The following is a 27,690-nucleotide window of genomic DNA, read 5'->3' on the forward strand; positions in this document are numbered from 1 at the left end:
AATTATTAGTTATTGTGTATACGATTATACGTTTTTTATGAACGTTATGAGTTTTTATTTTGCAAAAAAATAAAATAATTTTGTCAACCGTCACGAAATTTCTTTTTCAACATAAATTCATTTTTTTCGCAAATAAAAATTATATATGATGAATTCCGAACAGCAAAATTCACATCCAGATAAAGAATATCAATCATCAGTGCAGCCAAGTACATCGAAAAATAATGAACAAAATAATGATGATGATGATAAAAAGTATCAAGAAGAACAATCATCATCATCATCATCATCATTGTTATTGAAAAGAAAAATCGATGATATTAAAGGAGATGATGATGAACAATCCGATACAGAAGTTGATTTTGAAACTTTTTGTTGTTCATGGAATGAACAAATTGAACAAGTGAAAGCTGTCAATGGAATACTTGGAAATTCGGATGAAAATAATTGTACATATCTTGATGTATGTGAAAAATTTGCTGTTTTTTTGTGGAAATTTTTCAATTTCAATTCTATTTTTTTTTTTTTTTGTTGACTAACCTAGGATGATTTAATCCGTCAACCATTGTATGCATGTAGTACATGTGAAATGAATATCGATCCTTTATCATCTGATGGTGAAAAATATATGGCTGGTATATGTTTAGCTTGTACAGAAAATTGCCACAAAGGTCATGATCTATTTGAACTTTATACTAAAAGAAATTTTCGTTGTGATTGTGGTAATGAAAAATTTGCCAATCTTAAATGTAAACTTTTTGAGGTAACTTTTTTTTCCATCCATCTATTCTATTGAATAATTTCATTCATTTGATTTGTTTTGTTTTGTTTCGTTTTTCAGAAAATTGGCCACAATGAAACAAATCAATATAATCATAATTTTAAAGGTCTTTATTGTACATGTGAATTACCATATCCTAGCGAAGATTTTGACGATACAATGATTCAATGTGGCATCTGTGAAGATTGGTTCCATCAGTCGGTATGTTTTTTTTTCTTCTCAAAAAATTTGGTTTTCGTTTTCATTCCGAGATAATTTTAAATTGACAGCATCTAGATGTTCAACCAATCAAAGGATATGCTGATATGATTTGTATGACATGTGTACGACGATTAGATTTTCTTGTCTATTATCAAATGGATGGCCAATTTGTTTTCAATGAATGTGATGATGAAGAAACATTGGATAAAGAATTGGATCAATTTTGCGATACACTAACTGATCGATTGTCAAAATTGTTAAAATCAAATAATGACCAAGAATGTCTGTTGGCTATGATAAAATCCAAACATCTATGCGAAGATGATAAAATATCGTTGGATAAATGTCATACAATGTATCTACCATTAGATTGGCGTTTACGTATTTGCCGTTGCAGTAAATGTCTACAGATGTATAATGATAATGGTGTTGAATATATAACAAATCCACGTGATATGTTTGCTGTTTATTTTCACCAAAATCAACGAAAAGTATCCGGACCTAAATGGAATCGTATTCAAGAGATAGCATTGGCAGAAGGTATTGAACATTTTAAACAAGAATTGAAAAAATTTCTAGATCGATGTCAAGAAAATTGCAAAACAATCAGCGCAGAAGATGTTGCTGAATTTAAACGGAATTTATATGCCAAAAAACGAAAAACAATTGAACGTGTTCAATATTTTTGTCGTTGAATTTTTTGGCGCCCAAAACTGATTTTTTATAATCATTTTTTTTTCTTTTGGTTCCAAATTGTATTGAAAATTTGCCATTTTTTTTGAAAGAATATAAAAAAACATCATTTATGAACGGACACATTGAATTTTGATGATGAGGAGGAGGAGTTAGTGGTCGTGTGGGCGGTGCTAATCATAAATTCTTCATTGGTTGATTGTTTTTTTTTTTGATTTAAGTTTTAAAAACTTGATGCCAGGCGGCGTTACTTTCTTTGTTGTTAATATGTACAGTAATAACCCGCTTAATAAGCCAAAAATCGAAACAGCCATCTTATATTGAAACCGACAGCGTTAAGCGAGTTTTTTTTTCTATTCATATATACAATGTATGTAATAAGGCAAAAAAAAAACAGCTCCAATCGAAATCCAGCGTTAAGCGGGGTATTACTGTATTAAAATTTGGCTCATCTTTTTTTTTATTTTTTTTTTTTTTTGGTTCGTGGGTTTGTTTCATTCACATGTATTCTTCGATTCTCTCCATCTTCACTTTATTGAGATTGTGTGTTAAGGAATTTCATCAATTTTTTTTTTGTTTCTTACATGATGTTTCCGAAAATTCATTGTGCATCATTAATGTCCAGATGTGAATCTTATAGGTGAAGATCAAACAAATTTTTCGAATTTTTGTGTTTTGTTTTCGTTTTTTTGTTTCTGGTGGATATATCATCCATTCAAAATACCGTACAAATGAAGATGGTAAGCTAACAATTTTTCGCGTGAATTTAATCTAATGATTTTTTTATATTTTTTTCCGATGTTTCGAACAACAAAAATGAATATTCAGTCAAACGATGAGCCAAATGTTTTATCCATTGGCACTGAAGTTAGTGCCAAATACAAAGGTGCATTCTGTGAAGCACGAATAAAAAAAGTAAATCGTATTTTAAAATTAAAAGTAACAATAAAACCATTAACATCAGCGATAACAATATCGGACAATGAAGTTGAAAGTGGCTCGATCAGATCCGGTGGTCAAGTCATTGTGAAACGTTCGAATAGTTCACATTCAATACCAGCCACTATACAGAAGATTTTAGATCAAAGCCTCTATACTGTTGTATTCGATGATGGTGATGAAGCAACATTGAAACGGTCATCACTTTGTCTGAAATCGGGAAAACATTATTCCGAAAGTGAATCATTAGATCAATTACCATTGACGAACCCTGAACATTTTGTCAATCCAGTACGACGTTGTCGTCGTGCACGGCAATCCACATCATTTAGTTCACCCTATCATCAAAAACATCATTCACGAAGAAAGCAACAACAACAATCTATAGATAATAATTCTGATGATTCAACAGCAACAACAACAAGTAATCGAAATGAAACACCAAAGGTGACATCATCATCAACAACATCAACGATTAAAAAATCACAACGAAAATCAAAAATATCGGCAGCTTCGACAACATCATTGAATCAACAACAACAACAACGTTCATCGGATGTTGGAAAAGTTGTTTGCGTCGAATATGGTGATAAACGTGGTTTCAAGAATAAAGACATCTGGTTTCCAGCATATGTTGTTTCAGTTTCTATTTCAACCGAAAGTTGTGGTGGTGGCGGTGGTGGTGGTAGTAATTGTAGTAGCGGAAGTAATAGCCGATCATCGATGAAAGATAATAATAATCAAATGACAATGATTGAATATAAAGTAAGATCATTTCGTGATGACCGTTATTATGATGTATGTAAAAAAGATGCACGAGAATTTGATCGTGATACAATACGGTCTTCATATCGAAATAACGAATATTCTATCGAATTACAACAAGCAATTGAAAAAGCATTAACGTATTTAGAATCATCAAAATTTCCATCAAATTGGGACGATATGGATATTGTTATTCAACAACAATCAAATTCATCAGCATCATCATCATCATCAATGATGATGAATGTTGAAAATGATGGTGGTGACGATGATGATGATGATGATACATTGACAAAAGATTCAAATTTTGGCCAAAATGATGATGATGAAGATGATGATGACGATGAAGATGATGACGATGATGATGATGATAGTCAACAACAAAGTATCGATGATGATGATGATGATTCAAATAATAATGATTCAGATAATTCAAATAGTTCAGAATCTGATGATTCTGATATAGATGATAATGATGATGACGATGATGAAGATCCACATGAACGACAACGACGGCAGCAAAAACAATCAGAAGAACGTGATGTATTTGTAGCGAAATTGTATAAATTTTGGGATGATCGTGGTACACCTATCAATGAATGTCCATCTGTTCTGGGTGAACAATTGAATCTTTATCGATTATATCAAATCGTCCATAAACTTGGTGGTTTAAATCGTGTTAATAGCCGTAATCGTTGGAAGCATATTATTAATAAACTTGGTGTTGGCAGTAATCAACAACATACACAATCGGAACGTGAATCGGCTATTGTAAAATTGAAATCCATTTATAAAAATTATCTCCATCCATTTCTTCAATTACATAGTAAATTAGGACCGGCAACCGTATTGATCGATACTGTACGTACAACAAATGCAAGGCCATCTAGAGGTGAACGTAAACGTGAAAAAGAACGTTCACGTTTGAATTCTGTTAGTTCATGCACAAGTAATCCACCACCTCCTCCACCACCACCACCACCATCGTTATCATCGACAATAACAACGACTGTTTTTGTAACAACAACATCGACAATTGTAACATCAACAGCTATAGCATCGGTAATTCCTACACCGATCACTATGGCAACAATGACCGGTAATAGTGGTGGTCGAAAAGGTTCGATTTCATCATCATCTTCTTCATCGTCATCATCGATATCGAATAAACAGATAGATAATCAATCTTTAGCTTCTTCAGGTCAAGCAAATCAGCAATATAATAGTAGCGGTGTTGGTGGTGATGTTGCAATAAGTGGTAATACTATAACTATTACATCATCAACAACTAGTGGTGGTCGAAATAAATCTTCGGATAAAAATATGGTTTCAACTTCAAGTGCTGTAGAAAGTGGAGGAGATGATGAACAGCCAATTGGATCGTCGTCAACTACGAATGTCACTGAGACCACCACGACGACGACAACAACAACATTAGCAGTACAACAGCCGTCAGAACAATCATCTCAATCCTCTGGTTCTGGTGGATCATCATCGAATAATCCAGAATACTCTACCGCCAAACAAATTACACAATCATCATCATCATCAGCTTTGAAAGAGAAAATGGAAGAAAGAAGTAAGTGAAGTAATTGCCTGATAAACATCTGTGGTAATGATTTTTTTCTATTTACCGTTGCTTCCTGTTTGGGGGCAATACCAATTTTTTTTTACATAGAACGAAGACGAAAATTTGTGACGACTGAAAGACCTGGATTAGATTTTTCATCATTTGCCGGAAAAATGGTATCGATAAAAGAAGGTGATAAGAAATTATTATTGCCATATGAAGAATTTATGCGTAAAAATGGTAAACCAGATACGAAAAATATTAAAATCAATGATTCCCTGGAAGTATTGTATGGAAAAGGACGTGAAATGGAAATATTTCGTGCAAAAGTATTGAAAATTGATCAAAAATTTTCACATCCAATTTTTTATGTTCATTATCATGGTTGGAGTACCCGATATGATGAATGGATAAATACATTAAAAATTACAAAAGTATTACAAGGAGAATATCCACCAAAACGTGCAAGAAATAAACGTAATAGTAAAACAACGGTCAATTCATCACAAACAACAACATCAGCAGCAGCAACAGCGACAAACGTAATAAATAAACGTTCGACATCGGATACAGAAGATCTACCAGCTGGTAGATCGTCGACCACAACTGGACAGCAACGAAAATCTTGGACCGCTAATAATAGTGGTGATAAAGTAACTACATTCGATGGTAAAGGTTGTAAATCTGATCAGCCGAAAAATTCATCTACTGTTGGTGGTCGATCATCGACCTCGACAGAATCATCATCAATTTCTGAAACAAAACGAACCAGAATTAAAGAGGAGAATAAAGATTCTGTTATTGTGGCAACTACAACAACAACAACAACACCGAGTAGAATGAAAACCGAAGATCAACAACAGCAGCCAACATTAACAAGTGGTCGTCGACGTACATCATCATTATCAATGAAAAATGATTATCAACAACAAAAAACGCATGAACGACAAACACCATCGACATCAAAACGAACATCATCCATATCATCCAAATCAACAGAATCATCATCCCGAACATCGAATAAATCAAAACGAAATGAACATGAATATGAACCAGATCATGATGATTCATCATCACAACGATCAAATCGAAAAGATTCTATTGGTGGTGGAAATAATAAAAATCAAGATTCGAAAATTATTTCAACTGATGAAACTACCGTTACGACAACGACGACGACAACTACAACCAAAAGTAGTCGACGAAAATTAATACAATCATTAGATACAGTAGCTAATGAAGCGTCCACTACAGCAACAACAATGGAAACGGAACAAATAAAATCATCAAAAGTGAAACAGACCATTGGAGATAATAAAAGTGATGCTTATGATTTCATCGATGATGATGACAATAAGAATCACATAACAACCACTGAAGATCGGAAATCTCCAATGAAAATGTATAAAAGTTTTATAATATCCGATTTGGCTCGAAATGATGATAAAATAGATAAAGAGGCAAAATCACCATCATCGCTTTCTATATCATCATCATCATCATCATCAAATGTTATTACTACTGCCGCTACAATCAACACAATAGCATCAGCATTGGTTGCTACAATAACTTCGTCGTCGACCACTAAAATAGAAGATGAAAAAATTCATATTAAACACGAAGAAAATGATAATGTAGTTGTAGATAATGAAATGTCAAACTCAAAACAATGTTCCAATAGTGGTGATGAGAAAATTATGGAAATTATCGATGAAGATGATTCACAACAACGACAAATGTCTTCATCATTAAATGAAGATCAAGAAGTAGTTGATATACTTTCAGCTACTATAACATCATCAACATCATATGGAACTTGTGCCACTGGATCAGGTGATGTTGAACAACAACAACAACAACAATTGGATGAAAGTGATGGAGATCGTGATTCACCTGGACAATTAATTGTTGCTGAAGATGATGATGATAATGGTGCTAGTGGTGGTCAAGCTGCTGATAATCATGACGATGAAACAGAAAATGGTAATAAAAATGATACAAAATTCAGTCCTGATGATCCTAAACAATCCACACCAATCAAAGTCGAAATAGCAAAACAACAACTGGAATTATCAACACAAATTATTGAATCATCATCATCATCATCGATACCCGTAGAAACGAATCCATTATTGTGTTCGGAAACATTACCAGCAAGTCCACCACCACCTTCAACATCTAGAAGTCCATTCGCTACGGCAACCATACCACTGTCGGCCATTAGTAATGATGATAATGATAATAAAGAATTTGGTTCAAGACGTTCAGCATTTGAACCACCACCACCACCACCACAACAACAACAATCATCTTCAAGTAATAGATTTTCATTAGTATTAGGAACTAATCAGCAAAAATCAACTAATGAAATTAATGATGATGAAGATGATGATGATGATTTGGATATTGATGAATTGGATGATGAATTAGATATAACAGCTGGTAATGAAGCTGATGTTGATGAATTTGAAGATGATTTCAATGATGATGATGATGATGATCGCAATGATGGTGATCATCATCAACAACTTCGTAAACGTCATCGAACATTGGAACGTTCAAATGTTTCTGGAACCGTACCTGGTGTGGGTGCTGGTGGTTCAACACAACAACAAACATCAAGACGTCGTGCAACAATGGAACAACGTAAACAACGTCGTAATCGTCAATCATCAAAATTATCAGGTCACCATCATTATCATCATCGTCATCATAATAATTTATCATCACAAGAATCATCCCAAGATGGTGATGATCATAGTATGGATGATGGTGAAAATCAAAATAAAAATAATGCACCATCAAGATGTGTTTTAATGTCCGGTAATAATAGTGGCGTTGGCAATCAACAACAACAACAGTCAACATCTGCTATTAAATCATCATCAGATCGTAATAAAGGATCAATCTCAGTTACTGGTGGTGATGGTACATCAATTTCAAGTGGAACAACACGTAAACGTCTCCTATCGACATCGAATGATCATCTGAAAAATGATGATGATTCATCATCCGGTAGTCCAAATAATAATAATAATCGTAATGATAAAGAAAATCAGAAAACATTTGTTTCACCTATACATCATCATCATCAATCACCATCTTCATCAGTGAAGAAAAGACGTCGTGGCCGTATGCGTACTGTATCACAATCAGAAATACCAACAACACCAACAAGATCAGAATCATCATCGGCGATAGGTCATCATAATCAATCAACGAGTGGTGGTAGCCAAAAATCTGGTTGTAAAACAAGAGGTATTTTTATTTTTTTCGAAATTTCATTTCATTGATTCCTAATTTCTATTGTTTTGATTATAGGTCGACATCGTAGTGGTGGTAATCAATATTCTACATCGAACAATAATAATTATCAATATGATCCATTTTTGTTACGGTCGTCGAATAATAATAACAATTCCTCATCATTTGATCCATTATCATCATCATATGATCATCATGTTGGTGTTAGTGGATCATCATCATCATTAGCAAATATAATTACCAGTAAACCACAACCAGTTGATTATGAACTATTGAATAGTTATAAACCAATAAGTCGTTTTAATTTTCTTACACCTATTGATCTATCACTATCGTCGGAAGATAAATGTAAAGAAATGATGAATCGTATGCGTGAAATGAAAAAAATTTTCAATGAATATAAAAGAAAATTGGCTGCATATGAAAGAAAAAAGAAGAAAATTTCAAAAAAATCTAAAGATAATGAACGACGCCAGCAACAACAACAGCAAAAAGAATCGACAAATGCAAAAAATTCAAACATGGAAACGAAATCTGGTAATCATTCTGGATCTGAAGAAAACAACAACAACAACGACGACGACGACCAAGTAAAAGAAGAAGAAGAAAGGGAAGAAGAATCACCATCAAATTCATCATCAACAAAGACTGAACAAGGTGTTAGTAATGGTGGTGTTGGTCGTACATCACGTATAAAAAGAGATTCGATTACGACATTATCATCTATCAACAGCAACACTACCACTGATACACAATCATCATTAACAGCAGTTGTTCCACAACAACAACAACAACAAACTACAAGAATTGATGATGATTCATCATCACCACCACCACCACCTTCATCATCATCGTCAACAACAACAAGAAAATCATGTATAGAATCATAATCAATTTTATTCAATCATTTCATACATACCAATTCATTCCATATTATAAATATCTTGTCGTGTTTTTTTTTGTTTCTTGTTCATGTAATTTTGCTTTATTCAATTTTTTTTTTTGATTACATCAATATATTGTATTTTTTCATCCTTTTTAGATAAAAAAGATATATTTCTTTGCATCTCTAATATATATTTTATGTCATGCTTTCTTTTCCTTTCCTTTCAATTTTTTTTTTTGATGTGAATAAATGATTTTTTTAAGCCATCATCATCATCGATTGTGATGATGATGATGATGGTCGTATTGAACGTAAACAAGAAATATAAAGATTTGCATTACGATGCATTGATTGTTGATTTGCGTCATCTTTTTCAGCTAAACATTTCCAGATCTATTTGTATTGTGAAAATCAATTATTAGAAAAAAAAACAAACAAAAACAAAAAATGACTATTTTTACCTTTCGTGAATATTGAAATGATAGACATGCAGCTGGTCTATATCGATCACGATTCATTTTATTACCATTACGATTTTGTGATGTATTCTGCTGCTGATGATGTAGATTTGGTTGTACTTGATGACGATAACAATCACGAATCGGTGTTGTGATCTATTAATTTTTGAAATTTTTAGAAAAGAAAATTTTCTACTCGACTATACAACCAACCTCAATGAAACGATGTTCACAATTCTGTATTGCTTGTTGTTTGGCCATTATGAATGTAATATCCGTTGGATGATCCGAACATAAACGTTCCCAACCGAGGGGTTGTGCAATTTTCATCAAACACCATGTATGATCTTGTTCACGATCAACTAATTCTGGTAATGTAATACCTTCGGATTGATAACGTGCCATTTTACATTGATCTAATTGCATTCCTTGTTTCAGATAATAACAAAGTTTAGGACGACCAAGTTTTTCCGTTTTTATCTGCGGATTTACTTGTCGAACACAATCATCGAATATTGTTGATAGCTTTTGTGTTGAAAGAAGAAAAAATTGACAAATTGTTTTCAAATGAAAAAAATTGGCCACTACATACCTGTTGATCCATTAATTTATCACAGGCAAACAATGCCTGTGTTATGTTTTTGGATACATTCGATGAACAAACTTTAGAAAGTATCGGGGTCCAATAAGCAGAAATTGATTCAATTTTCGGAATCATCAAATGAATAATGATCAAGCCAATAAGAATGAATGGAATTGTCGAACGTTTCGAAGTATTCATCATCATCATCATTAATTAATCAATCAATCAATGATTTTTGGTTCAATCGGACGGAAGGTAAAAAAAGCAAATTCTTTAACGAAAAGAAAACAGACACACACGAATTGATATTCGATGAATGAATGAATGAATGAAAGTGAAAAGTGCATGTGTGCGTTACGATGCGATTACCATTTGTTGTATTTTGATATAAATTCCGATAATTACAACTGAAACAACAGCAGCAACAACAACAACAACATTAACATATGGATAGAGAATGTGTAAAAAATAGGTTAATCATCACACACACAGGTGTGACAGGTGGTGTGTGAATTCTCCATACTATGGAATGTTAAAAATAGTGACGACAAAAGAATGTTTCATTTTTTTTTCAAAAAATTTCTCCTTGTTTGTCGATCATTATTTTTTTTTTGATGATGATTTCCATTAATTTAAAATACATTTATGGTTATAATTATATTAATTGTGACGGTGGTGGTGGTGGTGGTGGTGGACATCAAAATATTTAGGTGATAAAACAAATATTGTCATGTCATCGACATTATTTTTTTTTTTGGTGACATAATTTTCTACATTATATTCGATATATATAATTGATTCCGAATATGAAAACAATTCACTCTTTACATTGTCGAATGTTTTTCGATTTTATTTTCAAAAAAAAAATCAATTTTTTTTGTCATTTAATAATTCAAATTTTATTTTAGTCACTCTGTTAATAGATGGTAGCACATGTTTCAAAAAAAGCAACGACAATTTCGATCAAAATAGTATAATTGAATCAATAAATCAAAAAACAAACATAATAATTGATATATATCACAAAAACAACGTGTGTTTATCGATTGTTTATTCATTTTTTTTTTTTGGTTTGTGTGTTTTCAACTCATTTCTGATGATGATGATGATGATGATTGGCAACAATCTTTCTCAGCTGTTCATTTTCTTTTCTTAATAAATCAATCTCAGTCATTAGTAATTCTTTTTGATTCAGAATTTGTTTCATTATTTCCTGTGTATCATCATTGTCGTTGGATAATGTTAATGATGATGGCAATAGACGATCTTGTTCACGTACCAATTCAACTATATCGACAATTAGATTACGTTCAAATATTTTTCTATGTTGTATCAATAATTGATTTGTGATTGGAATTCCTAAATTTTAAATCAAAAACACAATTTATAGATTAATGATTAAATTTTTGCATCATTCATCGATTCATACCTTTAGATGACAGTTTCAAATGATCATTCAAAGTTTCAATGATCCATTTATTGTCTCGATTACGATTGATGGCCAATTGTGGTATGGTGAAAAGAATCGGCGGCACACGTACCGAATGATCAATAATACGAAATTTTACATTCGCCACCAATATGGCTAATGGTGCAACATGTTCAGTAATTTTATCGTTGAAAAAATCAACAATCATATCGATAGTTTCTTTATTCAATGATTCACATAAATTATTGACATAAACACTGATTAATTCATCTTTGATTGTTCCTTTGCTATATGAATCGATACGCAGTGTAATCTGATTATTTGATTTTTGTTGCTCATCATCATCGTCATTGTCATTGTTATTAATCGTGACACTTGGTTTAGTTATATTTTTAAATCGATCAATAAAAGCATCTTTGGGCATTGCACGTAATTCTTCTAAATGTTTCAAATGACAATTAATAAACACTTGTGATAAAAAACCTTTGGATGATTGTTGTATTAGATTAACATTTGCCACCTGTATATGAAGTGCATCAATTATTGTTCGATGTTTAATCAATTTTTCAGGGTTTTTCTTCTTCATTCGATGATTTGATTGTGAATCATCCAAATCGTTTGATGATTCGATTGAAAGATCATTGAGATTTTCCAAAATATCAACAGCTTCTTCCACAGGTGCCGAATCAAGAATATCATCCAACAAATCACATTCACCATTAATCATTGCAATCATTGATTGTTGATCACTATCATCGGCTGAAAAATCACTTATAGTTGAAAGGGCATCTTCATTGTCGGCTGCTGTATAATGTATCCGTATACTTGCACCATCAAAAGATGGAAAACTATTCTTTTTTGGTGGCATTAAATTTGAAATTTTTGAATCGATCGCCGATTTAATGATCGTACCATTCAGATCGGATGAATGAGATTTCGGAATAGTCATCATAACAAATGGCTGTTCAATGGATGGATTTGTTGCCACAGTATTCGGTTTATTATCAACATCATTTAAATGTTGTTGACAATCAATCAATGTGCGACGATCTTCGTGACCATCATCATCGGATACTGATGACAACAATTCAACATTCGAAACTATTTCAGCATTCATTGGTCTACTACTTGGGTGTTTTTCTCTGTCATTATCATCACCATCACCATCACCATCATCATCATCGCTGTTGATCATTGTCGTTTCTTCTTCTTCATCCGTTTGTTTTAAACGGAGAAAAATATTCACTTCTGGTAAATGTGTTACAATCGATGTATTTTTAAATATCGTACGTATAATTTTTTCTTCCAAATCAAATTTGGAATATTTTTGTTGCTTTTGATTCGTTTTCTCGTCATCATTATTCATGATCAATGTTTTCTGCTGTTGTGATCGCTGTATCATATAGGTATCATAATTGAGTGTCGAAGTAAAATCACCAATCATTTCAATTAAACGTATCAGAAACATGAATTGATCATGCGTCAATTGTAAACGAATCGGATCAGCAATACGTGCTAAAATATTTACATCCACTTTATTGTTCATTGTCGTCCGATTGTCATCATTGTTTTCGTTTTCTGTAGCCAAATTCAACCACAATGATACATTAACAGGTTCTAAAAGTGTTTCACATTCACCCATTGATTTTGTTGATTTAATTTCAATCCAAATTGGTTCAATATTGATGACAAAAAAATCAACATCTAAATTTAGTGCACGATCGCTGGTAGTTAAAAATAATCGATCAATTTTCTGGCGAAATTCCGCCGAAATTGGCCGTAAATCACAACCAAGCCATGGATAGCGACAATGTTCATAATAGAAATCAATATTGCCACTAAATTGTTTCATTAAATCATCTAGATTACGAAAATATTCACGATTAATGAATGAATCACAATTGTAAAGGATTATTTTCGATATTTTCACTTCCATACAATCATAGCCACTACCACCAACATTCGATTGATCATCATCATTATTCATCGGTAGTCGTATGATTATTGTTGGCATTAAACATTCTAAACGGATATTTGGCCGATCAGAATTTCGATTATCGGCTACAGGAAATGCTTCTTGTAATTTGATTAGAGCATTATGTAAATTGGCGAAAAATGAATTTATCCACAATATGGTTAATGGATCGAAACAAAGTTTCACTGGTGCTATCATTGCAAAAATATTCGTTTCAGGCATCGGTAAATTAAGCCTATCAAATGGTTCACAGAAGAAATAATTATTCAATTCTAAATAAATGGCAGGCACATTTCCGGGTAATGGTGATGAATTATCAAAGTAAAGTAATTTTGATGCATCAACAGTATTATTTTGATTATTTCTTGACGATGTATTTGTCGATACATGACCAATAGAATAATCATGAAGACGTACGATTAAAACTTGTGAAATTAAATGTGATTTTAGTGATTCAATATCAAAACGTGAACCTTCTCGTTGTAATGAGACTTGTTGACGACGAAAAAATGCATTCAATTTATGTGTAATAAATGCAACACGTTGTGGTGATGGATCCGAATAACGAAACCAATGTGAACGATCATCCAACAATAATGATGAAGCAGTGGATGATGTTTGTTGCCTCACAGAACATCGATGATATGGATAAAGATCGATGAATAAACGATGAAATGACATTTGTAATGCACCACCATCTTTCAATTCTGGACACTGTGAACGTTCACTATGTGGACCAAGATCATCCATTAGATGAACTTCAATCCGACGAATAATAATATGATGCGATGTTTCATGAATATCATATTGACTAAACAAGAGACTAATAGAATTTGATAGATTCGTTGATGTTGTTGTTGTCGTCATTTTCGATCCATTGGTCATTAAATTCATCATTTTACTTTGTGTGATGGTTCCGTTTTGATTTTCCATCAGGTTGGTTGATGAATTATCAAATTTCTTTGTTCTTGGTGCCTGTTTGATTAACTCACCAAGATAATCGGCAAAATGCAATGCTGACAATAGTTGAGAATCCGTTAGAACCCATAAAAGATCATCAAATATCAACATTATACGTGCAGAGACGACCGAACAATCTGCTAGACGTTTTTTCAATGTTATTCTACATGATGCTTGATTCGCTATTAATCGTAATGGTGCTTGACCAATTGCAGTTTTTGATTCGGATTTTCGCCACAAAACGTAATGTTTGCCATTCAATATGTTTGAATATCAACACTTGGCCACGATTTGGATCACGAATACGTGTTTTAGAAAGATCGTCCACTTTTTTCCACAAACAATTTCTACTTTCAATATTGATTCTTGTGAGCTATTTGAAATTTAAAATTTTAAATTACCAATTATCATCGATTATATATTACACTAACCTCAAATGATGCACTAAAAATTTTCGATGTCAATTGTATCATGACCGAATTAATGGATAACGTGATACCGTCGATTACTTTTTGTGTGAAACCATAGCTACCCATATCTTGATTGAATTGATTCGCTGTTGGAAATTTCGTCGATCCATCCGCTGCCGTACGATAATCATCACATGTACAAACTTCAATGATTACTTCATCCAGTAATATAAATATCGGAATTGTTTTCAATTTCATCCATTGAATCTATGTACAAAAATGGTTTAATTTCGAATCTTAATCATTCAAAATTCACAAACCTTAATTGATGCATAATTACAATAGGCACGTGTCAATGACATCCACACCGGTAATTCTAGCAATTGCATTAAAACATTTTCATCCAATTCAATATTTGTCACTTCACATGAACCTTTGATTGCACTTAATTGTAGTTTATCGGGTGATAAATTTTTGGTAAATCTAAAAAAGAGAGGAATAATCAACTTTAACCAGGGAAAAAAACAAAATGAAACTTACTTTGATAAATGCTTAAGAATCTGATTTTTGATTAATGATGCCATGATTTTTTTTTATTTGGTTACGGCCAAGATTTAAAAAATTGAATAAATTCAAGATAGATTCAGACACATCATCTAATATATAAAACAGTTGTGGGAGTATCGATCAGATTGACAACAACAACGCAAAACAGATACACGATGATGATGATGATGGTGACGATGGATGAATATCCAGAAAAATGTAAACAAATATATGAAACAATCAACAACGGTTGCTATAGTAGGATCAAATAAGCCAATAAAAAAAAATCCAGATAAAAAATCTCAGATCATCAAAAAAAAAAAAAAAAACAAACAAACAAACAAGGAACAAACGATTATCTTTACTTTGTTTTTATTTTTCTTTAAAAATCCTCCCAGGTTTTTTTGTTTGTTTGTTTGTTTGTTTGCTAAAATAAAAATATGAATTTCTTTGGCCATATGATGAGCAAAAATGAACACTTTATTTATGAATAGATCGAACATTGGTTTTTTTTTGTTTGTTTTGTTCATTTGTGGATCTATTTGTTTTCAAATCAAATCCAATCCAATCCAATCAAATCAAATTATAATCAATCAATCAGCGTAATCTAATCGCGATCCAAATTTTATTTTTCTTGATGACTTTGAAATCCCAGAGTGGGGACAGCCACAACACAATCTAATTCGATTATTCGCGCGTGTTTATATTCATCATTTTAAAACTTGTTGATGATGATTAAGAAGAAATTTCGCATTTCCATCAAAAGTTAAAAATAAATACACAGTGGACGCTCACTCACATTCACACTCAAACCATTCGCATGGTCGTCGATTTTCTTCAACAAGCAAAAAAAAGCTTGATCGACCACTTTCATTATTGAACGACGACCTACTTTGTTGCCGTTTATTGTTGTTGATTTTCATTTTTCTTTTTTCGATTCAATCAAAAGAAAAGAGAACGTTTGCTCACTTTTTTTCTTTATTAAATGTTTCGTTTTACTTATTATTGTTGAAGTGGAAAGTTTCGCTTGATCCAATTGGTGTGCATGCATGAAAGTGAAAATCGAAACAAAAAAAAAAAAACAACGTCGTCATTTTCTCGATAAACTACAAATTCATTGGTTTTTTTGTGTGTACCAAGAAGAAGAAGATAATAATCGTCCAACAAAACAAAAGAATGATGTCAAGAAATTCATCAAGAAATTGTTTGGATAATCAATGTCAGGTATGTATGATGTTTTTTTTTTGTTTGAAAATTTAGAATTTTAAATTTTTTTTTCATTTTACAAGGAATGTGGTTGCCATTGTGATAGCTGTGTGAATAATAATAGTATACATTTACATCAAGAAATTGAATCATTAAAAGAACGTTTGAAAGAACGTGAAAAACAAATTGTAACAATGGAATGTCAAATATTGAGTCATGCAAAACAATATCCAAATGGTGAAATGCAAGCATTACGTGATAATATCTATCATTGGAATGATAAATATAATCGTTTGTTGGAGAATTATCGTCGTTTACAAAAAGTAAATCAAGGATTAGAGGATAAATTACTTCGTGTGGCCGATTGTTTTGAAACGGAACGTATCCATATGAATCAAAATAATGAACAATTATCACAACGATTGGATGAAGCGAATGCCAGTCTGATGTTGGTGAAACAACAAAATCAACAATATCGTAATGATTATGATCTAATAATACGAATGATCCAACAGCAACCATCGACAATGATCAATATTGAATCGGTAATTTATTTTTTTGTTTAGAAATGTTGAATTAACCTTTTTTTGTTTTTCCCTGAATAGTTTCCCGAAGATTTTCAATCACGTTATCAAAAACATTTGAATAATCATAACCAAAATGGTAACGTGAAAACTGTGAATCATCGTCATGTTCAAATAATACCAACATTTCCACCAACCGCTATTTATTCATTTAATGATGATGATGATGAACAACAACAAATTAATGGTAGTAGTGATGATACAAATAATCCGCCATCAGAATCTTCAAATACACTATCGCCAGCACAAGCAATACGATTATCACAAATATTGGCAAAACAACAGCAGAATATTTGTTCCAATTGTAAAACAAACATGGATAATCAACCAGAATTGATTAGGCCGCCGCCAGAGCAAAATATGACAATTGGCAATTATAATTCATTCATAATGGAAATGTCCAATTCTGGTTCCAAAACATCATCGTTTATAGATGATAATAATCGTACGATTATCATCTAGGTAGATATATATATAGAATTATGAATTCCACACACTCGAGCACACCCCGAAACATTCGAATTCATTTATTTGACGAAAAAACAAAACAAAAATTTCTTTTGTAAAATGACTTTATTTTTCTGTTGTTATTTTGCACTTTGACTGTGATTGGTATATATGTTTATTATATCAAATTATATTAATAAAATTGCCATGTTTGTTTGGTATACCATGAATAATTTTTATATTGATTGAAACTAAAGAAAAAAAACAAATTAGTGAAAAGAAAAAAAAATTCAGATCAACGCGCGGGACAAGCGAGAAAAATTGATCATTTGATCATTTGTCTGCATATGTCGTATTCATTTTGATGATATTTCTTGTCTATCTATATTTTGGATGTATAAATCACCACCACCATCATCATTCACACACACACATACAAGGTGTGTTTTGTACCATTTAATAAGGTTTAATGATGATGATCATCATCATTTTCTAAATAAAATTGCCATATCAATATTTATGTTTCATTAGTTTTTCTGGTGGATAAACTTTGAATAAAGAACGAAAACAACATTCTTCTTCAGCCATCATTAAAACACATTAATTTTCCTTTCTTTCTTTCTTTTTTTTCTGTTTCTAATCTCTTCACTGTTTAGTCTTGTTTTTTTTGTTGATCTTTGATGTATGTATCTTTCCAATGGAAGATTTAAAGAAAATATTAATCTTCTTTACAATTTAGACCAATAAAAACAAGACGACGTCAACTAAAAAAAAAACAAAATGGACAAAATTTAAGAAAATTAAACCAAAACGAAGTTGATTATTATTATTATTTCATACCTTGAATTATTTCATTGGAAACAAATAAAGAATTTGGGAATGATGGTTGTTGTTGTTGTTGTTGTTGTTGTTTGGCTTTGTTCATCTCTCCAAGTCTTTATAAAAATTGACCAAAATAAATTTTGTCTTTTTTTCTAAGAGTTTTATAAACGATGATGATGACGATGATGGAAATGCCTTTGTGATTAATTGATCCATTCACAAGTCATTCATTCATTCATTGCATTCGATTCAATTGTGTAATGTAGAAAAAGAAAAAAAAAATCTTCGGTTCTTTTTTTCATATATATTCAAAAAGAATGATATATATCTAGACAGACAAAAAAAAAGAATGAGATAATAAAGAAAATCTTTTGATTAATTACTGCTATTTAACAACAACAACAACAAAAAAAAACATACATGACACCTTTGTAATGTGATTGGTTGGTAATTGTTGATAATGATGATGATGATGATGATCGGTATCATTTGAAAATGTGTTCGATCTATTTATATCTCATATACACACACACACACACCGTGTGGCCTACACAACAAAGAAACAGCCGGTGGTTTTTTTTTTGCCAAATACACACACAAGATTGTTCGAATTAAATTTCAATTTGATGTAAGCAGCAAATCATCATCATCAGGTGGTGGTGGTGGCCATGGCCTTAGATTCATCGAATCTATGATCAATTGAGTGGTGTGTTTGTTATTAAAAAAAAAATTAAATTTTTTCTATCCGAATAGATTCAACCACAACATTGATATTCATCCATCATCCATTCATAGTGATATTCATCCATTGAAAATGGATGTTAGGTTGATTTGTGATTTGCGGCATCCATTTCTTTGTGTGTGTGTGTGTGTATAAGTGAAACATGGTTGACATCTCACTTATTTCTTTTTAAAACTAAAAAAAAAAAGAAAAAAAACCTCAATCAAACACATTGATATAAATAAAATATTTATAAATACCTAAATGGTCAGCAGCAGCAGCAGGAGGACCAAAAAAAAAATTCATTACAATTCCAAATGAGGATAAAATCATTTCCCATTATTCATTCTGCTGCTGCTGCCGTTGTTGTTGTTGTTTTCTTTCTTGTCCTTTGACCCATCTCTCTGTGTTGAATGTGTGAATGTTTTTTTTTTATTTCATTTAAAAGAATCAAATGAAAAGAACTTGTCACACACACATACAAACACACCGGGTTCACTTTATAATTAATGATCATCATCCAATGACCATCATCATCATCATAATAATCATTTTTTTTGGTGGTTCATCCCTGATGGTTTATGTATGCGAATGTGTGTGTGTGTGTAAATAAATAAATAAAAAACAATTTGTTCGGCTGAAAAAAAACAAATTTGCTAAAAATGAGAAAAAAAACGGAATTATCATCATCATCATCATCATTAAATGAATGTAGTACCTACCTATCTATCGTTTTTTTTTATCTACATACCGCCATCGTAATTATAATCATCATCATCATCATTTGGGCTGCTAATTTCTTTTTTTTCCTTGATGACGAGAGAAAAAAAACGAATGAATTGATTTCAATTCAATTCATTCGTTTTTTGAAAACGACAAAGGTCAATAAATTTGGATGAATTATAATGATAATTTTTGTTGTTGTTGTTAAAGAGGAAATGTTGTTGTTGTTGTCGTCGTTGCTGTCGTCGTAGTCATTGACAAAAAAAAACTGATGATTCTCACTAGAAAAATTCATTTTCGAATGATCAACACCACCACCAGGTTTTGATTGATTCAAGTAACGGGTTCGTTGACTTGATTTTTTAGTTTCGTTTCATCGGTACATGAATCTGTAGGGAAAAAATCATTATCAAAACACGGGTATATAATTATATTGAAAGGATTACTTTTGAACCAATTTTTCTTCAATTGAATGAATTGTGAATGGATTATATGATTGACGATGATGATGGTGCTATTTGAAAACATGAAAATAATCGGCATCACCATTATCATCATCATCATCATAACTTTATAGTGCTGAAAAAACAACAAAAAACTATATTTGATGCGAGTGGGCTTGTGTTGTCTAATATTTGCTCACACATCATCATCGATAATAATGATCAAAAGTTTTTTCTTTCTTTCTTGACTTGTTGTTGTATTGATGATGAGCAATAGAAACACATCTTGTCATCATTCGAATGTCGGTGTGTGTTGACGAAATGAGTGATGAAACAACAACAATAAGCATCGACGATAAGTAAAAAAATGGACCAATTGTTCACTGGTAAATAGAAACAAAAAAAAACTATTATTAACACCATGATAGTCATCATCATCATCGTCATTATTTAGTTTTGATTGGTTTTAGGCCACCACCATCATCATCATCATCGTCATCGTCGTTTTTTCATTCATCGATCATGATGATGATGATGTACGAATGTTGGTCCTCTACGTTATTATTATGTATGAAACTGTAAAGTGAAAAAAAATATCGATTTTTATTCCAGGAATGAAAGGCTTATGAATCCAAATTACTTGCATAATTTACATTATTATATTGGAAACTTTTTCGGTCTTTTTGTCTTGTTGTATATCGATGACAAATTTCATGTTCACATTTCAAATTCAAGGTCTATAATTTTAGGTTTCATAAATAATCCTATCGTCACTTGAAATGAATGCTGTTGATTGATGATCATGATGATGATGATGATAATAACAATCACGATTATCAAGTTCCGCTCATTTTTGTTACATTCTATATGAACGGTTCAAATTTTTTTTTGTGTGTGTGTTTTTTTGGAGGGAGTTCTAATTCGAAAAATTATTTTGATTTTGAAATTTTTCAAATTCTTTTTTTTCTTTTGTTTTCAACAAAAAAAAAGAATCCAAAATATTCAATTTAAACATCATTCTTCTTCGTCATCCAAACATAAATACCGCGAACGGTACTGTTTTTCATCTCATCGTTTTTTTTTTGCTGTTGTTGTTGTTGTAGATTTCTGGCAAGTTGTTGTTGTTGTTGTTGTTTGCATTCTTTTTCATTCTTTCAAGTTACTCGATCATCATCATCATTGATCAATTGATTGATTGATTGATAAAATTCATCAACAGCTTTTAAATAATAACAACAACAACAACAAATTGAATGATTCTGTTTTTGTGTGTTTGGAAAATATATACTTGAACCAGCTTAATGTACAAACAAATTCATCATCACACAATAAAATTTTCTAAGCTTTTCTAACAACAACAACGACGACGATAACGAAAACGATAATAACAAAACAACGAAAATTTGTGTTTTTTTTCACAATTCCCGCAAAATTTCATCATCAATTTTCGGTTTTAATTTGCCAAACAATGATGATGAACGCAACAAAAAAATTCTGTTTAAATTATGATGATGGCTAGATGGCTATATATGTTTGTTGTTGGGATAAATACCGCAAATACCGAAAAGCGAATTGAAAAGAAAAAAAAACAAACGAAAACCAAACACAGACCATAATCATCAACAAAATTTTGTAATTCAAATTGAATTGATGATGATGATGATGACACAGCATCAACAACAAAGATGATGATGATTTGAAGCAGATCTCCATCAAGCCAAAAGAAAAAAATACAACAATCCGAATCAATCACATCTCTCATTCACTGACTGTCATCATTTCACTAACTAACTAACTAACTTGTCTATCGAATTGATCAAATCAAGATCATCATCATCATTTGAATATATCTGAAGAATAAACATCATCATCATCTATATACAATTGAAAGAAAACAAACGATGATGATGATGATGATGATAACAATAACAACTGATGATGATGACAAACGTGATCTCTGTATCTGGATCATACTAACAATAACAACGACAACAACAACAACAACAAGTGTGTGTTTGTAAAGATAAAAACAAATTTGACCAAAAAAAAAAATCTGGATTTTGAATTTTGATTTTTTTTATCCCAAGTGTAATCACACATTGAACACCTGTTTATTTATTCAATTTTTTTTCTTCATATATTCAAACCTTGATGACATTAAGGATGGTGGTGGTGGTGGTGGTAGAAAAGAAATTCTTTCAAACATCAACTGAATTTTTGCATTCGGCCTCATTTTTTAAACACTCAACTACAAACAGGCATCATAATCATCATGGCCACCTATAGAGCCATTAGTGGTTTAATAATGATAATGATGATGATGATACTATTATTGAATGGTGTGTGTTTTTTCTCATTTCTCATCTTTTTTTTTGATTCATCGAATCGATGACAATGATTAATTGATTTATACGAAAACGACGATCATCTACCAAAGGTATGTGTAAGGATTCTTTTCATTTGATTTTTTTAGTTTTTTTTCCTTGCCGACCATTAATGATTACAAGTTGTTCAATGATGATGATTTCTGATATATCTAACATAATTTTTAATCAATTCGTATTCAATGATAAATCGATATCGATCATTTTGCTATATTGATGATGATAGTCTCAACTAATAGAGGTCAGAGGTTGTTGTTTTTTTATTTGTAGGTGAGATAAATCATTTTATTTGGCCATCAAAAAAAATTTTTTTTTTTTTGTTGTCCTCGACCTTTTTTTTGCTTGTGCTAACCATTGTATGATTATTGTGGTTTTGATGATGATAATCTTAATGGCAAACATTGTGTGTGTGATTGAAAAGTTGTCTAAAAAATTTTTTTTTTCGCATTTCAAATTGTGAAAAAGATGGGAGGTGGAAAATATTACATCCAATTGAAATTTTTTTTTCTATTTATTTTCGTTGAAATTCCAAAATATTTAAAATCATTATCACTTTTGATTTGAAAATAACTGACAAACAAACAAATCAAGTCAATCGATGTTGTTGTTGTTGTTGTTGTCGAAAATCATTATCACCATCAAGTTTAAATGTATATAACATATGAAATGTGAAATCCAATACCACTTTTCTATACTTTGTATATTTACATGATAAATTTTCAATGTTTTTCGCTGTTTGTTTGTTTGTTTGTTGCTTGTTTCCAACAATTTGGCAATATTATCATCATCATCATGATGATCGTTAATGTTTTACATCTTTGTAGTATTCACTGAAATAGTAATTTATGAGATATACGATGTAATTATTATTATTATAAAGAGTGTGAATTTATAAATGACAAATTTGTACACACACATAGACACACTACAGTTAGTTCCAAGGAAGAAACACACATAGTGATTTACATCCAAATCTAGACATATTTAAACTATAGAGAGTGTGTAAGAGAGAGAGAAACATAAGTAAGATGTGCAGGAGGAGTTATTTGTAGTGTGTGTGTGTGTGTGTGTGTGATGTTTGTTTAAAGTAAAAACAAAACAAATCAAAAAAAAATTTATCCATAACAACAACAACTAAAAATGAATAGATCTGATTACCAAAATGTGAATGTATATTTATGCATGTAATTTACATAAATCTCTCTTTCTCTCATATGCTTTTTAGCATCTAAAATTGGTTTTTTTTTGTTTTTGTTTGCTACATTTTCCTATACAACGTCCTCCTTTATTTATAAAAACATACACAACACACACACACACACATATGAAGTCAATTTTAAAGTTTGTTAGTGAATAAGAAATGTATGTTATATGTATTTATTGTTATTTATATATGTTTGTTTGTGTGTGTGTGTGTGTAATGGTGGTGTCTTAATTTATGAAAATAACCATTGGCTTGAGAATGGATATAATGAAAAAATTTTGAATTTTGTAAAAAAAAGAACCAAATGTAGCAAACATGATGATTTTTTTTTCGTAGTTTATTTATTATCATGTTTGTTCATTTGGTTTTAGTATTTTAGTGTTTCAAATATTCACCAAACACAGTCATATTTATGTAAATTTTCTCAAATGTTTTTTTCATTTAACATCATACCGATCAAATTAAATCTAAATAAACAAGTAATCCAAAATGATTATTCGGATATATATTTTTTGCTCATTTTTTCATTTTTTGTACTTGAAAATCAATGAATAATTTACACACACACATGTACTAAATGCAACTCTTTACATTAGTTAAAATGAAGACATCATCAATTTGAAAAATCGATTTTTCTTTTCGATTCCAATTGATGATGATGATGATAACGAATAACAAGAAGCCGTCGACAATATTTTTTTTGCTTGTTTGTTTGTTTTTTTTTTTTGGTGTCGACACCCAAAATCAAACGATTATCACCATAAACATCGTGATTATTCAGAAACACAAATAATTTCCTTACCTTTCACACAAACACAAACACACTCAATTGCCTGTTTCTTGTTTATTTGTTTCTTTTCATTATAATGATGATAATTATCATAAACAACGATGATGTTTATAACCATCAACAATAAACGGATTCAATGACAATAATCATCATCATTATGATGACGATGACAAGCTTTATTAATACCTGTGTTGTTGTTGTTGTTCATTGAAACTTGTTATTTTTGTTTCTCTATTTTTTTTTCTCGCTGCTAAAATTCATGATCTCGGTCATGTGATTATTATATTTATCTAAGAACAGCAAAAAAAAAATTTTTTGCTGCTACAATGATAAAATACGAGCCTCATAAATTTTATTCGTAAACAAACAAATTTTCTTCCATCATCATCATCATCATCATGGTGATGTCTCAATTCATTTTTTTTTTCAGTGATTGGAATTTTGATCATCTAATTCGGATTGAAGGAAAATTATTTTTTTTTTGCATGGAAAAGAAAAACAGATTTGTTCAAATTGGCAAACAATTGATCGGCAAAAATGAAATGATTTTTTGTTGTTGTTGTTGTTGTTGTTGTTTCTGGTTTTTTTTTCTGGCTGGAAACCTTTTTTTCCAGTCTTGTTTGTTTGTTTGTTTGTTGTTGTGGTCATGTTTTTGTTTTGCTTTGTTTTGTTTCATTATTGAAAATGAAAAACAACAACAACAAAAACAAAATGTGACAATTGACAATTGAAATGTTTTTTTTTTTTTTTGCTATCCACAAATCATTGATTCATTCAAAGTTTTGTCGAAAAAAAAACCAAAAGGAAAATTTATCGTTTTTTTTGTATGGCTGGATTTCTTTTGATATTCATTGGAACCATTTGTTTGTTGTTTTTGGTTGTTCAAAAAAAAACTTGAAACTTAAAAGTCGATATTGCCGCTATATGGAACATAATTTTTCTTCTTTTTTTCCCTATTCAAATTTGGTCCAATATTTTTTTCTGTTGTTTCATTGGCCATTCGGTTTTGACCACTCGTCGTCGTCGTCGTCATCGAAAAGTTTTCTGATCAATCAATAATGGTGGTCAACCATTTTTTGCAAAAGTTCAATCCAGTAATGTTCCAGAAAGAAGAGTAGAGAAAAAAAACCGAAATTTGAATAGAAGAAAAAAAACGTGCCATGGCAATCCAACAGCTCCTTTAGTGGCCATTTGATTTTTTTTTCGCTTGATTTTGATTCTTTTGAATAAAAAGGCTCATGTTTTTTTTTCTTCTTTTTCAATCGATCGATTGTGTTGTTTGTTCTATTGTTTGTGTTGAATAAATCTTGTCAAAAATAAAAAAAAGTGAAGAAAAAACGAAGCCGACAAAATTTATTACAACAAGAAAATGTCAACCCGATGATCATTATCATCATCATCATAATGATTATGGTGATGATCATTGGTGATGATGATGATAATGATTACAAACATATAGGTCAGATACATGTAAATGTAAATTAAGACATAAATTTTCGATTGTCAGTGTGTTTGTCGATTGATTGAATTTCTTTTTTTTTCTCTGTCCATTTTTATATATTTGTATGTAATCCGATTATTCACACACACACAGGCTGATTGTATAATGAAGCAAAAAAATTTTTTGGATCGATCCGTTAGGATGATAATGATCACAATGATCGTTGACTCTGTTTCATCCATTTGAATCAAGGTTTTTTTTACCACACAGGTAAAATAAACCTTGATTCGTTCCAATTCGATTGGATTTGGTGTTTTTTTCTTGTAATTCCTGTGTGTGTGTGTATGTGAGATAATTATTATGGTCCAAACATTTGTGCACACCATCTTTAAAATGTGAACCATTTGTGGTCAATCATTTTCTTCTTCATTTTGACGATTCTAATAAATGAACAAAAATAACCAACCACCACCAGCCGTGAGTAAACACAGTAAATGAAATGAAAAATGCACCGTTTCACATTGATAGTGTGCGTGCGTGTGTTAATTTTGTCATCTTAATTTTTTCTGAAAATTTCTGGTTTTCAGTTTTACACCTTTAGGCTAATGGAGAAAAAAATGTGTGTTCCAAATTTTTTTTTTTTGGTTTATTGTCATCATTGACAATAAATGTCATCATCATCATCATCATGTATCATCAATGATCATGTATCATGGTGATCATTGTTGATGAATTAAGCCGTTTATTCTGACATTTTTTTTAACATTGTTCTGATTCGATTTGGTCATTTGACCACCGCTAGTTGCCGTAAGGAAGAGAAAAAAAATTGTTGATTCTTCGAGGGTTGATTAGTGTTGTGGTGGTGGTGATAATCGAATATTTTTGACCTGCTGCTGAGTGTATTGTATGTTCATTTTCTGAATAAAAAAAAAGTTGGCAAAAAACAGTTTTTTTTCATTTGAAATCTTTGAAATAAAGTGTTTTTTTTTCTCGTAAAACTTTATTTTCTATTTTCATCAGGGTTAATTTGCGTTTTTTTTTTTTGGTTTTGTTGTTACTGTTGCATCTGAAATGACCATACCATATACACCGAAATGCATAAAGCATTGGCCATTTTTTCAAATCGAATCATTGGAACTAATTGCCAAACAAAATCACGAAATCATGAATAATAATAATGTGTCAATAAAGATATTTCTTTCCCTGATCCATCTGGTCCAAAAAGAAAAAAAATTTTCTATTCATTTGTTGTTGTTTTGGTTGTTTTGGGTGTCAATTTTTTTTCATATTTACGACAACAACAACAACAACAAACAATCATCATTTGACATTTTTTTTGCATTGAATTTTGGTTTGTTTTTCATTCATCATTTGGCAAGCTTGAATGAAAATTATGAATCATAAAATTGGACAAAACAAAATGAAAAATTTCGGTTTTCGAATGAATAGAATAAGAAGGATGTAT

The 27,690-nt window shown here is 31.1% G+C and overlaps 5 protein-coding genes and 1 long non-coding RNA gene across 6 annotated transcripts; 3 read left to right on the plus strand and 3 right to left on the minus strand.

Moving 5' to 3' along the window:
- Window positions 1–59: 59 nt before the first annotated feature.
- Window positions 60–1,792, plus strand: LOC124497380 (putative E3 ubiquitin-protein ligase UBR7). Its single transcript, XM_047061029.2, has 4 exons — window positions 60–463; window positions 545–763; window positions 842–982; window positions 1,051–1,792. Exons 1-4 carry the CDS (start codon window positions 146–148, stop codon window positions 1,675–1,677), a joined length of 1,305 nt encoding a protein of 434 aa, XP_046916985.2. The 5' UTR covers window positions 60–145; the 3' UTR covers window positions 1,678–1,792.
- Window positions 1,793–2,098: 306 nt separating this feature from the next.
- Window positions 2,099–9,266, plus strand: LOC124497683 (uncharacterized). Its single transcript, XM_075734013.1, has 4 exons — window positions 2,099–2,415; window positions 2,504–4,958; window positions 5,058–8,207; window positions 8,271–9,266. The coding sequence occupies exons 1-4, from the start codon at window positions 2,407–2,409 to the stop codon at window positions 9,101–9,103; spliced, it is 6,447 nt and encodes a 2,148-aa protein (XP_075590128.1). The 5' UTR covers window positions 2,099–2,406; the 3' UTR covers window positions 9,104–9,266.
- Window positions 9,192–10,796, minus strand: LOC124497372 (uncharacterized). The gene is made up of 4 exons (XM_047061021.2): window positions 10,150–10,796; window positions 9,771–10,082; window positions 9,561–9,713; window positions 9,192–9,492 (listed from the first exon to the last, which is right to left on the minus strand). Exons 1-4 carry the CDS (start codon window positions 10,348–10,350, stop codon window positions 9,358–9,360), a joined length of 801 nt encoding a protein of 266 aa, XP_046916977.2. The 5' UTR covers window positions 10,351–10,796; the 3' UTR covers window positions 9,192–9,357.
- Window positions 10,797–10,980: 184 nt separating this feature from the next.
- LOC124497371 (bridge-like lipid transfer protein family member 3B) lies at window positions 10,981–15,920 on the minus strand. The gene is given in 6 exon segments (XM_047061020.2): window positions 10,981–11,499; window positions 11,570–14,735; window positions 14,737–14,877; window positions 14,936–15,181; window positions 15,235–15,397; window positions 15,455–15,920. Coding segments are annotated over 6 exon segments (4,032 nt in total). The 5' UTR covers window positions 15,499–15,920; the 3' UTR covers window positions 10,981–11,227.
- Window positions 15,921–15,966: 46 nt separating this feature from the next.
- LOC124497376 (uncharacterized) lies at window positions 15,967–17,915 on the plus strand. The gene is made up of 3 exons (XM_047061025.2): window positions 15,967–16,684; window positions 16,750–17,211; window positions 17,272–17,915. The coding sequence occupies exons 1-3, from the start codon at window positions 16,637–16,639 to the stop codon at window positions 17,710–17,712; spliced, it is 951 nt and encodes a 316-aa protein (XP_046916981.2). The 5' UTR covers window positions 15,967–16,636; the 3' UTR covers window positions 17,713–17,915.
- A 136-nt stretch (window positions 17,916–18,051) lies between these two features.
- Window positions 18,052–20,816, minus strand: LOC124497460 (uncharacterized). The gene is made up of 6 exons (XR_012832411.1): window positions 20,410–20,816; window positions 19,963–20,352; window positions 19,501–19,896; window positions 18,940–19,435; window positions 18,538–18,847; window positions 18,052–18,461 (listed from the first exon to the last, which is right to left on the minus strand). It is a non-coding gene; the product is annotated as an uncharacterized LOC124497460 (long non-coding RNA).
- Window positions 20,817–27,690: the final 6,874 nt, after the last annotated feature.

This window comes from Dermatophagoides farinae, chromosome 9 (genome assembly GCF_024713945.1).
Source record: "Dermatophagoides farinae isolate YC_2012a chromosome 9, ASM2471394v1, whole genome shotgun sequence".
Lineage (NCBI taxonomy): Eukaryota > Metazoa > Arthropoda > Arachnida > Sarcoptiformes > Pyroglyphidae > Dermatophagoides > Dermatophagoides farinae.